This window comes from Mustelus asterias, chromosome 6, assembly GCF_964213995.1.
Source record: "Mustelus asterias chromosome 6, sMusAst1.hap1.1, whole genome shotgun sequence".
Classification (NCBI taxonomy): Eukaryota; Metazoa; Chordata; class Chondrichthyes; order Carcharhiniformes; family Triakidae; genus Mustelus; species Mustelus asterias.
Genome location: NC_135806.1, coordinates 70,145,331 through 70,159,300, shown reverse-complemented (window position 1 = coordinate 70,159,300; position 13,970 = coordinate 70,145,331). Strand labels below are relative to the sequence as shown.

The 13,970-nt window shown below is 43.2% G+C and overlaps 1 protein-coding gene across 3 annotated transcripts in view; it reads left to right on the top strand.

Annotated features, from left to right (window-relative positions):
• The window catches only part of vps13a (vacuolar protein sorting 13 homolog A), a 434,277-nt gene that overhangs the window by 195,136 nt on the left and 225,171 nt on the right, over positions 1 to 13,970 (top strand). For all 3 annotated transcript variants that reach the window (XM_078214517.1, XM_078214516.1, XM_078214518.1), the window contains exon 30: positions 433 to 549. In XM_078214517.1, coding sequence (XP_078070643.1) covers positions 433 to 549 — 117 coding nt within the window. The remainder of the gene's footprint in view (positions 1 to 432; positions 550 to 13,970) is intronic.

The following is a 13,970-nucleotide window of genomic DNA, read 5'->3' as shown; positions in this document are numbered from 1 at the left end:
CTTCCCTATTCTCTACATTCTTTTGAGTATTCCACCTAGCTTGATATGGAGAAATCAGATCCACATGTTGATTATGCAGAAACAGCAATTTATATTTATATAGCATCTTTAATCTAATGAAATATCCCATTCATAGGAGCAATGTAAAACGAAATATGATAATGAGTTGCATAGGGGATAGTAAGTTAGATGATCAAAAGCTTGGTCAAAAAGGTAGGTTTTTATGAAGAATCTTAAAGAAGGAAAGCAAGTTGAAGAGATATAGGAAGGGAATTCCAGAGCTTGGGGTTATGCAACTGAAGGCACGGCCACAAAGGGTGGAACAATTATGATTGGTGATTCACAGGAGTTTGGAGATATCTCGGAGGGATGCATGTAAAAATGGTTTATATTTAGTTTTAATTGTACAAGTATTCATTTAACTCCTTTCAGCTTTGAAAAAATCGAAGTTCGAAGATGTGATCAAGCTTCATGTAGTTGCAGAGCTGGCACTTCTGAAAGTTTTCATCTGTGATCGGAACAACAAAATTGCAGAAGTAAGCATTGAAGGTAAGGAAGTAGTTAAGATACTGTTTGTATTTTTTTTTGTCATTTATGAATTAAGTTAGGCTTCTCAACCAGGAGTGCTAAATATGTCTTGCATTGTAAATTTTATTTACAATGTGAACTTGCTTAAAAATTGTAGCTTAAGATTCTGCTGTAGGTTTTGGGAAATTAATATTCAGCAAAAAGTTGAACAAGATAAAAATTTCTGGAGTCAGTTTAAGGTTGACAATATGGTTCTTTTAGCTCATACCAAGTATGAGACAAAACTTGCAAAGAATATCAAAATCAACACAATGTTGTTTTACAGTTAGGGAAAAGAGGTTGGTCAGGAGCAATATGGATCACTGGTCATTGTTATTTGAGATGGGAAAGGAAAATCAGGGAATTACAAACCATTTGGTGAGAAATTACTTCGCTCTATCATTAAGGATAAGGTGACTAAACACCTTGAAGATGTTAAGCTGGTCAAAGTGAACCAGCATGGATTTGTCAAGGATAGATCTGACGACCCCGATTGAAATTTTTTGAAGTGATTAAAATATTAGACAGGTGATTAGCTATGGATGTGATTTATATGGACTTCCAGAAGGCATTTAATAAGTACCCTCATGAGAGACTGTTAGTTAAAGTTGAAACTCATGGAATTGAAGCCAAATTCTTGACCTGTTTTGGAAATAGACTGAAGAGCAGGAGACAGTGCACGGATAATGGACAAGTATTCTAACTAGCAGTATGTGGCATGTGGTGTTCTGCCGTGATTTGTGTTGAGACTTCAAATATTCACTGAATTTATTAACAACTTGGATAAAAACGCATAGCCAATTTCTGATAACAAAAAGATAGGTGGTAATGTAAGCAGTGTAGATGAAAACATGAAATTACAAGAGATATTGATAATTGAATAAGCAAAACTAACAACTGGATTTCATTGTGAGCAAACGTGAGATCATCCACTTTGGAATTAATGATAGAAAAGACTACTTGTAAATGATGAAAAGTAAGAAACCAAGCAAATTCAAAGTGTTTTAGGGGATCTAGACACATTATTAAAATGTCATGTAAAAGTACAGAAAATAATCAAAAAGGTTAATAGAATGCTGGTTTTAATATCTGATGATGGATTCTTCCATCTCTTTGGTTGAGCAAGGGAATGATGTTAAACCAAATCTTGATTTCCACGTTCGATTGCAAAGTTTACATTTAAAGTCACAGTTGGAGGGGTGGGTTAAGGCACTGGCTTTGTGGCATGCTCGCTTGTCCTGTAAGGTGCTAACTCTGTTCTTCTCAAATATTGTGATTTCTTGGTGGAGACTTGTCTATTTGGACCTGTCCAGAGTTGTTTTTTCCCATGTAGTGAGCTCTAACTTGAATGCTCTGAGATTGGCTTTTAAAATGTCTTTGTATCTCAGTTTGGAAATCCAGTGGTGCAGATTCTTGTGCTTAGCTGACTATAGAATATTGCCTTTGTATTTTTATTCATTCATGGGATGTGGGTGTTACTGGCTAAGTTGGCATTTATTGCCCGGCCCTAGTTGCCTTCTTGAACTGCTACAGTTGCTGGTATGCAGGAATCTTCCATGCAAACCGCATGGCTGACCCAGAAAAGCTGAGCCCTGATGAACATGCTCTTGATGTGGAGATGCCGGCGTTGGACTGGGGTAAGCACAGTAAGAAGTCTCACAACACCAGGTTAAACACCAGGTTAACACCTTTAACCTGGTGTTGTGAGACTTCTTACTGAACATGCTCTTGACAGGTATGCGGCACCTTGCAAGAATTTTGGGTTAGGGATTTTAACCTACTCCTTGATGTTCCACATAGATCTTAAGTAGCGAAGATGGGATGCATCTGGTTGCTTTATATGATGCCACTAGATTTTCCATGCCGCACAACCATAGAGTAATAATGTGAGAACCACTGCCTAGTAGACTTTGAACTTTGCTTTGAGACAAACTGCACGTTCTCTCCAAAGACTGTCGGTGATCCGACCGAATGCTAAGCTTGAATTTGCCGGATGATGGGGGTTTTCCTCATCCAACACACTGTTGTTGGAAAGAATACTCTCAAAATAGCAGAACCTCTAGACTGAGTTGAGGGGTGTATTTTTGATTGTGACTGAGATCTTGGAGTTTGAGGACATGAGCAGGTTAGTATGTAATTTGTCTCTTTCAGACTTGTTGTAAGGCCTCAGTGCTCTGAGACTTGGGCAAAGTGGTCAATAAACAGCTGGATATCCTCCCCAGTGTGTAGAATGAGAGCACAGTCCTCAATAAACAAATCATTTTGATGCCTGTGTAAGGCTTGAACCATTACAGATTGAAGAGGTTGACCTCAGCCCTGAACTAAATATGTTCCTTTTGAGAGTATATAAGAGCTTAGCCGGAAAGTAGATAGCAAACAGAACTGAAGCTATTACGTTGTGTTGCTTGATACCATTGGTGAAGGGATAGGCATCTGCTGAGGCCTGATGAGGTTCAGCATCGTGAAGGGAGGTGGTTTCTCAGTGATATTTTTGCTGGACTAATAATCCAGAGACCCAAGGGCAAGTGCCTTGGAGAACCGAGTTCAAATCCTATCTCGGCAGTTGATGGAATTTGAATTTGGTTTTAAAAAAATCTTGAATTAAAAGTCTAATAATGACCTTGAAACCATTGTTGCTTTTTGTTTTAAAAAAACAACCTATCTGTTCATTAATGTATTTTAGGAAAGGAAATCTGCTGTCCTTGCCTGCTCTAGCTTACATGCGACTCCAAACCCAGACTCTATCAAAGCGCTAAAAATTCCAAAGAAATTAAATTCGACAGACCACCTGGTATAACCTGGGCACTGGAAACAACAATAGCAATGAGAGGACTGTGCTCTCATTGTACACACTATGGAGGATATCCAGCTGTTTGTTGACCACTTTGCCCAAGTCTCCGAGCACTAAGGCCTTACAACAAGTCTGAAAGAGACCTATTACATACCAACCTGCCCATGCCCACAAACTCCAAGACCTCTAATGACTCTGTATAGTTCTCTTTACTAATGTTTGGGAATTAGTGCCAAAATTGGGAGAGCTAGCCGACAGACTAGTCAAGCAACAGCCTGATGTAGGTACTACAATATCCCAGGCATCACCATCACTATCACTGGGTTGTCTTGTCCCATCAGCAGGTTTGTCCCCCCAAAGTTGGCAACACAGTGGTATATAGTTGGGAGAGAGTTGCACTGGGGAGTCCTCATCATTGACTCTGGACTCCATGAAGTCTCATAGCATCAGATCAAACCTCCTGCTGATTACCATGTATAATGTACCCCCCAGCTGATTAATCAGTGTGCTTCCATGTTGAAAACCACCTGGAAGAAGCACTGAGATGGCAAGGGTGCAGAATGTACTCTGGATGGGAGAACTTCACTAGTGGCTAGCAGGTTGAGTCCTAAAGAGCATAGCTACTAGACTGGGTCCGTGGCAGGGTTGTGAGCAAACCGACAAGAGGGAAAAGCATACATGACCTCATCCACACCTACCTACAGATGTATCTGTCCATAACAGTATCAGTAGAAGTGACCACTGCACGGTCCTTGAGGACAAAGGCCTGTATTCACATTGAGGATACCATCCATCATGTTGTGTGGCTCTACCATCAATTTGTGTGGCACTACTGGGATATGAACTGCTGTTTTTCAGCCTTTCTGCATTATGTGCTGTCACATATTTTCATGTTGCTCTATCAACCACAAGCTGTTTCTCTCTGGTGTTTGCTGTTGCCAGGCTCACTAATGCGATGGCAGTTTTGCCTAACAGCAGCAAGCGCAGGAGAGAAACAGCCTTTGATTAGAGGAGCAGCTCCTCAGATATTGTCTCTCCTGGACTTTCTCTGGTCTCCATTGGTTGCCCCCATGATTGAATTTTGCCTGACTTTTTGGGGGCTTTCGATGGTATCTTTTTCTGCAGCTCTTCCATGTATTTTGACCTGTTGTGGCATTGTTTAACCAGAAGCCAGTGTAGGTCAGTGAGCACACAGGTGATAGGTAAACAGGATATGATCAGCAGAGTTTTGGATGACCTCAGTTTTACTGAAGGTAGAACGTGGGAAGCCACCTAGGAATGCATGAGAATAATCAAATCTAAAGGAAACAGAAACATGAATGAGGGTTTCAGCAGCAGATGAACTGAGGCAGGAGTTGACTCAGACAATATACAGAGATGGAAATGCCATGAACCTGGTGACGGTGCAGATTTATGGTTGGAAACTCATCCGGGGGTATGTATAGTCTGTCTAGTTTAGCCTCAGCGAGAGATGAAAACGGTGGCTCGGGAACAATTTGTGAAGGGGACCGAAGTCGATGGCTTCAATCTTCCCAATTGAATAGGAGGAAATTTCTGCTCATACAGTACTGGAGATTGAATAAGTAGAGATAGCAGAGAGGGTGGGGAAATTTTATGGAGGTATAAGAGGAGAGTCTTCCCTGTTGATTGGAGAGCCGGTGAAAGATTTATGTTGCTTCCTCTGGGAAGACTCACTAATATTAATTGCCTCTTAGGCCCTTAAGTGGCCACTGGCAGGCCTTCCCTGGGATCAAAGACCCTGGGAGCAGAAACCCTACCCCCAAGCGCTCCTGTCCAATCAGCAGCCAGCAGCTCTTTTGCTTACCAACATCACAGTGGAAGGTGATGGATACTGCCAGACCAACAGCCACCAATAACAGAGTATCCTCCACCCTGGAAGCCCTGGATGAACCTGTATCTGGGGGTCACCATTGCAGATGTCAGAGCAGCTTTCTTGAAGATCAGCCCACGGAAAGCAACTGGCCCGGATGGGATACCCGGACGTGCACTCAGATCCTGCGCGGATCAGCTGGTGGAGGTATTCACAGAAATCTTCAACCTCTCTTTACAACAATCTGAGGTTCCTATTTGCTTCAAGAAGGTGACCATCATCCCGGTACCTAAGAAAAACCAAGCAGCGTGCCTTAATGACTATCGGCCGGTGGCTCTGATATCCATCATTATGAAGTCATGGCACGAATCAATTCCAGCCTCCCGGACTACCTAGATCCACTACAGTTTGCCTACTGCCGCAACAGGTCCACAGCAGACGTCATTTCCCTGGCCCTGCACTCAACCCTGGAACACCTAGATAACAAAGGACAGCTATGTCAGACTCCTATTTATTGACTACAGCTCAGCCTTCAACACTATTATTCCCATGAAACTCATCTCCAAATTCCATGGCCTGGGCCTCGGCACCTCCCTCTGCGACTGGATCCTGAACTTCCTAATTCATAGACCACAATCAGTGAGGATAGGCAACAACACCTCCTCCACGATCATCCTGAACACCAGTGCCCACAAGGCTGTGTTCTCAGCCCCCTACACCGTATACACCTATGACTGTGCGGTCAAATTCCCCCCCAATTTGATGTGTCAGGTCCCCTGATCAAGCACAGAGTGCCTTTGAGCAAGAGGGAGGCAGCCAACACACTTTCATTTGTGCAGACTGCGTGGCGACAGACCCACCCATATAGATGGGTTAATATCAGTGGCAGTGAAATAAGGTCCTTAAGTAGTCACTAATTGATCATTTTACTGTCTCAATTGGCAGCAGGAAGGGAAATCTAAACATCAGTCTTCCCATCCCAAACTTAATTTTGGTGTAGACAGGAAGGTAAAATGCCCTCCCTACTCCCAAATATTCAACAAGAAAGGCCATGAAATTCCATTTGTTGAGAGTTGATGGGGTAGAGCTGGGTGTTGCCAGTGTACTTGTGAAAACTGACATGTTTATAATTCCGTACAATTGATGTAAAATATCTCTCAAGCCTGCCATTTACAACATCTGCTTTTGAAACTGTAGTACTTTAAATTATCTAAGCCAAGTTTAAGAAGTAAATCAAATTCAGAATGTTAGACCGTGGCCTGGCATTTCCTCCATGGACACAATTGGGAAATTAGATCTAAAAGTATTTGAATCCACTACAAATCATCAGAAAATGCTATTATTACTTGATTCTTCTTGACAACAAATTTTCAGACATTAGTGACAGACCAGGAATGGTGATCTGGCAGGTGCAAGGTTCCTTTTCTTCTTCCCAGATTGGGCAGAGCAGTTTTGTGCCTAAAAAGATTTGCACTGTCACTATGGGAGAATACGAATTTCGTATCTGCCCTGATCTCTGGGGTCACTTGTGTGCAGCGTTCTGACTGAAGACTACCAGTAGCATCTTCAACCTATCCCATTGACACTTCCCTATTGCCACAGGACTTGGTCGAATATGTTGATTGATGGTTGCTGAAAAACCTACACACTGAGTATGTTTAAGTGGGTGAGGCTTGTGCAGAGGCAGTGCCATGCTTCTGCCTGAAGCAGTTAATGTTACATTGGTACAACATGTACCACAAATGTAACAGCTGAAAGAATGCAGGTTTTAATTTTGGAGTTGTGCCTCACCAAGATGAAGCACTAAACAAACTGAAGAGCCTCATCTGCCATTTCTACATCACCACCTGGTCTGTTGACACTGTCTCTTCTTCTACCCTGACAGCTGATGAAGATTTACTCTTTAGCCTATGGATTAGGGTTTAAAATCTCAATTTTCCAATTATAGGTTGCCAAGCAAGGCTGATCAGCCTAACATGCTCAGAAGTTTGTGTTTTTGAGACACCAGAGACTTGCTGTCACACCTCTGCCCACAATTTTCTACAAGGATTGAAATATGAAGCTGCGCAGTAGGAGATTGATTAGAAGAGGAAATGTGAGCTGCTGACCATATGAGACCTTTTATGAATGAAGAGCAATTCCTCTCTCTGCACCTTCTCAGTCCTTCCTAACCCTTTATTCCTTTTATATCTAGTGGTGAGAATACAAGAGGTAGAAGCAATGCTCAGCTGTACAAAATTCTGCTTCAATCACAGCTAAAATACTCAGAAATTCTGGCTACCCACCTCAGGAAAGTTACATTGCCTTGGTAGAACTAAGGGTTAAAATAAGAGGAGCGAAATTGGGTTGTCTTCCCTAGTATCTAGAAAGATGAAGGGTGATTTGATCCAAGTGAAGATATTAAGGTGGGGGGGATGACATAGGTAGAAAGAGGGATGAGGTCCTGCAATGCTAATTTAGGGAGCTAGATAGCAGATTGAAAAGCAGGACCTGAAAGGTTGTAATCTCTGGATTATATTTGGTGCCACATGTTAGTGTGGAACTGAAGAATGTAGATTGGAGGCAGATATTTGAGGGCAAATCAACATCTGGCATGTGGGAGGCTTTCAAGTATAAGTTGATAGGAATTCAGGACCAGCACATTCCTGTAAGGCTGAAGGATAAGTATGGCAAGTTTCGGGAACCTTGGATAAGAAGAGATATTGTGAGCCTGGTCAAAGAGAAAAATGAAGCATTTGTCAAGGCTAGGAGGCTGGGAACACATGAAGCTAGTGTGGGATACAAGAAAAGTAGAAAGAAAGAAACTTGAGCAAGGAGTAAAGAGGGCTAAAAGGGGTCACGAAAAGTCATTGGCCAGCAGGATTAAGGAAAATCCCAAGGCTGTTTATACATATATAAAGAGCAAGAGGGTTGGCCCATTCAAGAACAGGGGAGGGAATCTATGTGTGGAGCCAGAGGAAATGGGCAAGATATTAAATGAGTACTTTGCGTCAGTATTCACCAAAGAGGAGGACTTGGATGATGAGTCTGGGAAAGGGTGTGTAGATAGTTTGAGTCATGTTGAGATCAAAAAGGAGGAGGTATTGGAGATCTTGAGAAACATTAAGGTAGACAAGTCCCCAGGCCCTGATGGGATATACCCCAGAATACTGAGAGAGGCAAGGGAGGAAATTGCTGGGGCCTTGAGAGAAATCTCTGTATCCTTACTGGCTACAGGGGAGGTCCCAGAAGATTGGAGAATAGCCAATGTTGTTCCTTTGTTTAAGAAGGGCAGCAAGGATAATCCAGGTAATTACAAGGCAGTAAGCCTTACGTCAATGGTAGGGAAATTATTGGAGAGGATTCTTCGAGACAGGGTTTACTCGCACTTGGAATTAAGGGGACGTATTAGCGAGAGGCAACATGGTTTTGTGAAGGGGAGGTCGTGTCTCAGTAACGTGATCGAGTTTTTTGAGGAAGTGACAAAGATGATTGATGAGGGTAGGGCAGTGGATGTTATCTACATGGACTTCAGTAAGGCCTTTGACAAGGTCCCTCATGGCAGACTGGTGCAGAAGGTAAAGTCGCACGGGATCAGAGGTGAGCTGGCAAGATGGATACAGAACTGGCTCGTTCAAAGAAGACAGAGGGTAGCGATGGAAGGGTGTGTTTCTGAATGGAGGGCTGTGACAAGTGGCATTCCTCAGGGATCAGTGCTGGGACCTTTGCTGTTTATCATATATATCTAAATGATTTGAAGGAAAATTTAACTAGTTTGATTAGTAAGTTTGCGGATGACACAAAGGTTGGTGGATTTGTGGATAGTGATGAGGACCATCAGAGGATACAGCAGGATATAGATCAATTGGAGACTGGCAGATGGAGTTTAATCCAGACAAATGTGAGGTAATGCATTTTGGTAGGTCTAATACAGATAGGAAATATACAGTCAATGGCAGAGCCCTTATGAGTATTGATAGGCAGAGGGATCTGGGTGTACAGGTACACAGGTCACTGAAAGTGGCAACGCAGGTGGGGGACAGTTATGTTGTGGGGGTGGGGCAATATCTGTGGGGGCCAGGGGGGAGGCATTATCGGACCTGGAAGCGATGTGGCAGGGGAGCATTTTTCTATTTCTTTTACTGCGCATGTTCAGTTAAAGGCTCCGATTGGAGCAGCAGTTTCGGGCACGATAAGCCCCGCCCACAGGCTTCTGCAGCACGATTCAGAATCGCTGATTTTTTTTTCCAGGCAGAGTGTGTACGGGGACGCCAGAGGACAGGTCTAAAATTCGAATCTGAAACACTCCCAGATTCAACACTTCGAATCAAAATGGTAAAACCAGGCCCATAGTGTCCAATTCTGGTTGCCACACTACCAGAAGGATGTGGAGGCTTTGGAGAGGATACAGAAAAGATTTACCAGGATGTTGCCTGATATGGAGGCCATTAGCTATGAGGAGAGGTTGGAGAAACTTGGTTTGTTCTCACTGGAACGATGGAGGTTGAGGGACGACCTGATAGAAGTCTACAAGATTATGAGAGGCATGGACAGAGTGGGTAGTGAGAAGAGTCAATTACAAGGGGGCATAAGTTTAAGATGCGAGGAGCAAAGTTTAAAGGAGATGTACGAGGCAGGTTTTTTACACAGAGGGTGGTGGGTGCCTGGAACTCGCTGCCGGGGGAGGTAATGGAAGCAGATATGATAGTGACTTTTAAGGGGTGTCTGGACAAATACATGAATAGGATGAGAATAGAGGGATATGGTCCCCAGAAGGGTAGGGGGTTTTAGTTCAGTCTGGCAGCATGGTCGGTGCAGGCTTGGAGGGCTGAAGGGCCTGTTCCTGTGCTGTAATTTTCTTTATTCTTTGCTAATGAGTATAGGAATAGTTATAGATGATTGCATGAGTGAAGAGAAAAGGGAGGGCTTTAGTTTCCGGGATCACTAGGTCTGTTTCTGGGGAAAGTGGGACCTGTACAGGTTGAACCTGGAATGGGTCCAACGTCCTGGTGAAGAGATTTGCTACTGCTGTTGGGAGGGATTTAAACTAATTTGGCCAGGTGATGGGATACGGAGTGGAGGTACAGGACGGGGGTGATGCACAGCCAAATATAGAAGAAAAGCCAAATCCATCTGGAAGGCAGAGTGAAGCTAGACAGGAGTCAATTACTGCAGTGAGGAGGGATGATATCTTAGCAGGCTCCTCAATTAAAGCCATATGGGTAGAACTTAAAAACAAAAAAGGGGCAATGACTTTGCTGGGAGTGTACTATAGGCCCCCAAATAGTCAATTAGATAGAAGAACTGATATGTAGGCAAATCTCAAGTGTAAATATAATAGGGTAATAATAGTAGGGGAGTTCAACTTCCCCAATATTAATTGAGATGAGATAGTCAAAGAGTGAAATACTTAGAGGGGGTGGGAATCTTAAGGTGCATCCAGGTGAACTTTTTGAGCCAACACATGTAAATCCATACAAGAGAGCAGGGCGGTACCAAACATAATTTTGGGGAATGAAACCAGGCAGGCGTTAGATGTGTCAACGGGGGAGCATTTTGGTGATGGGAACCATACGGTAAGATTAAAAGCGATTATGGAAAAGAACAAAGATGGACCAGAAATAAAGATTCTTAATTGGGGGAAGGCTGATTTTTATATGATAACACAGGATCTGGCCAAAGCGGACTGGGAGCAGCTACTTGCAGGAAAATCCATATTGGAACAGTGGAGTCATTTAAAAAGGAAATGGAGAGAGTACAGGGTCAACATGTTCCTGTAAAGGGTGGGATCAACAAGCCCAGAGAATCCTGGATGTCAAGGGATATACAGAATTGGATAAGGAAAGAAAGGCTTATGGTAGATTTAGGAGACTCAAAACAGTGGATGCCCTTGAGGGCGATAGAAAATGCAACAGGGTACTTAAAGAAATTGAGAGCGAAGAGGGAGCATGAAGAAACACTGGTGAGCAAAATGAAGGAAAATCTTGATGTGTTTTATAAGTATGTTAAGGACAGAAGGGTAACCAGGAAAAGAGTAGGGTCCATTAGGAATCAAAGTGGCAATCTTTGTATGGAGCCAGAAAGCACATGAGGTTTCAATGAGTTTTTTGCATCTGTGTTCAATGTGGAGAAGGCTGATGTAGGTATAAAAAGAGGGAGGTGGACTGTGGTATAATTGAAAAAAATGGCATTTTTTAGAGGACTTAAAAGTGATAAATCCCAGGCCCAGATGAGATTTATCCTAGGCTGTTGTGGGAGGCAAGAGGGGATAGTGTAGGGGCTCTGATAATTTTCAAATTCTCTCCACCACAGGAGAGAAGCCAGAGGGCTGGAGGGCAGCTAATGTGGTAACATTATTCAAGAAGGGAAGTAAGGATAAATCGGGTAATTATAGGCCACTGAGCCAAACAGCAGTAGTAGGAAATTATTGGAAAAAATGTGGGAAAGAATTAATCTCCACTTGGGAGTTGCAACTGTTAATCAAGGACAGTCAGCATGGCTTTGTCAGGGTTAGATCGTGTGTCTCAAATTTGATTGAATTTTTCGAGGAGTAGATGAAGGCAGTGCAGCTGATGCAGTCTTCATGGACTTCAATAAAACTTTTGACAAGGTCTTGCACGGGAGACTGATCAAGAAGGCAAGAGACCATGGGATCCAAGGCAATTTTGGAAATTGGATCCAAAGTTGGCTTGGTGGCAGGGTGATGGTCGAAGATTGTTCTTGTGACTGGAGGTCTGTGTCCGTTAGTGTACCGTAAGGAGCAGTGCTGGGTTCCTTGCTGTTTTTAGTGTACACTAATGATCTAGACATGAAAGTAGGTGGTGTGATCAGTAAGTTCACAGATGACACAAAAATTGGTGATATGGTAAATAGCGAGAGCGCCTTAGATTACAGGACGATGTAGACGAGCTGGACAGAACAATGGCAAATTAAATTTAACCCTGAAAAATATGAGGTGATGGGAGGACTAACAAGGCAAGGGAATACACAATGAACAGTATGATGCTATGAAGTACGGAGGACCAGAGGGACCTTGCGGTCAATGTCTGTTCGATTCCAGGAGGCAGCAGAACAGATAGATCAGGTCGTTAAGAAGGCATATGGGATATTTACCTTTATTAGTTGACACACAGAATATAAGAGCAGGGCGATTATGATGGAGCCATATAAGACACTTCTTGGGCTACTTTGTGGAGTACTGTGTGCAGTTCTAATCATCACACTATAGAAAGGATGTGATAACATTAGAGAGGAGATTCACCAGGATGTTGCTTGGGTCAGAGCTTGGCAGTTATGAAAGAGGCTGGCTAGGCTGGAGTGTTTTTTCTCAGAACAGAGAAGGCTGAGAGGGGACATGATCGAGTTGTAGCAGTCCGACATGATCTGTAAGTCATCAACCTAGCAGAATCATTGAATCCGACAAATGAGCACCTTGCTGAAATCAAGCAAGCTATGTAACAAAATGCAACCCTCCCAAATGCTACAAGAAATATGGATGAAAGGATGGCCTGAGAGAATCAAGCTGCACTTGTGGTCACAGGAGCATATTGGAATTGAAAGCCCAAGGTGACATCTTGTACAAAGGAAATAGTTATCATCCTTATAAAGAATAAGGTAGTGAACTTGGAGTGTGGATTGGTACTTGGGACTACGATGTTGTGGCCATTACGGAGACATGGTTAGAACAGGGACAGGAATGGTTGTTGGAAGTTCCGGGGTATAGATGATTCAGTAAGAGTAGGGAAGGTGGTAAAAGTGATGGAGGAGTAGCATTGTTAATCAAGGATAGTTTAACGGCTGCAGAAAGGCAGTTCGAGGGGGATCTGCCCACTGAGGTAATATGGGCTGAAGTTAGAAATAGGAAAGGAGTGGCCACGTTGTTAGGAGTTTCCGATAGGCCCCCAAACAGTAATAGAGATGTGGAGGAGAAATTGCAAAGCAAAATTATGGATAGGTGTGGAGGTCACAGGGTAGTTGTCATGGGTGACTTTAACTTTCCAAATATTGATTGGAACCTTTATAGGTTGAATAGTTCGGATGGGGCAGTTTTTGTACAGTGTATGCAGGAAGATTTCCTGACACAATATGTGGATAGGCTGACAAGAGGTGGGGCCACATTGGACTTGGTACTGGGTAATGAACCGGGCCAAGTGTTAGAGTTGTTTGTGGGAGAGCACTTTGGAGATAGTGACCACAATTTGGTGTCTTTCATTATTGCAATGGAGAGGGATAGGGCCTTACGGCAGGGTAAGGTTTATAATTGGGGGAGGAGTAATTATGACGTGATTAGGCAGGAATTGGGGAGCATAAGATGGGAACAGAAACTGTCAGGGAAAGGCACAAATGAAAAGTGGAGCTTGTTCAAGGAATAAATACTGAGTGTCCTTGATAGGTGTGTCCCTGTCAGGCAGGGAGGAAATGGCCGAGTGAGGGAACCATGGTTCACAAAAGAGGTTGAATGTCTTGTCAAGAGGAAAAAGGAAGCGTATGTAAGGATGAGAAAACAAGGTTCAGTTGGGTCGCTTGAGGGTTACAAGGTAGCAAGGAATGAGCTAAAAAAAAGGGCTTAGGAGAGCTAGGAGGGGGTATGAGAAGTCCTTGGCGGGTCGGATCAAGGAAAACCCCAAGGCTTTTTACTCTTATGTGAGAAATAAAAGAATGACCAGGGTGAGGTTAGGGCTGGTCAAGGACAGTAGTGGGAACTTGTGCATGGAGTCAGAAGAGATAGGAGAGGCGATGAATGAATACTTTTCTTCAGTGTTCACCAAGGAGAGGGGCCATGTTTTTGAGGATGAGAGTGTG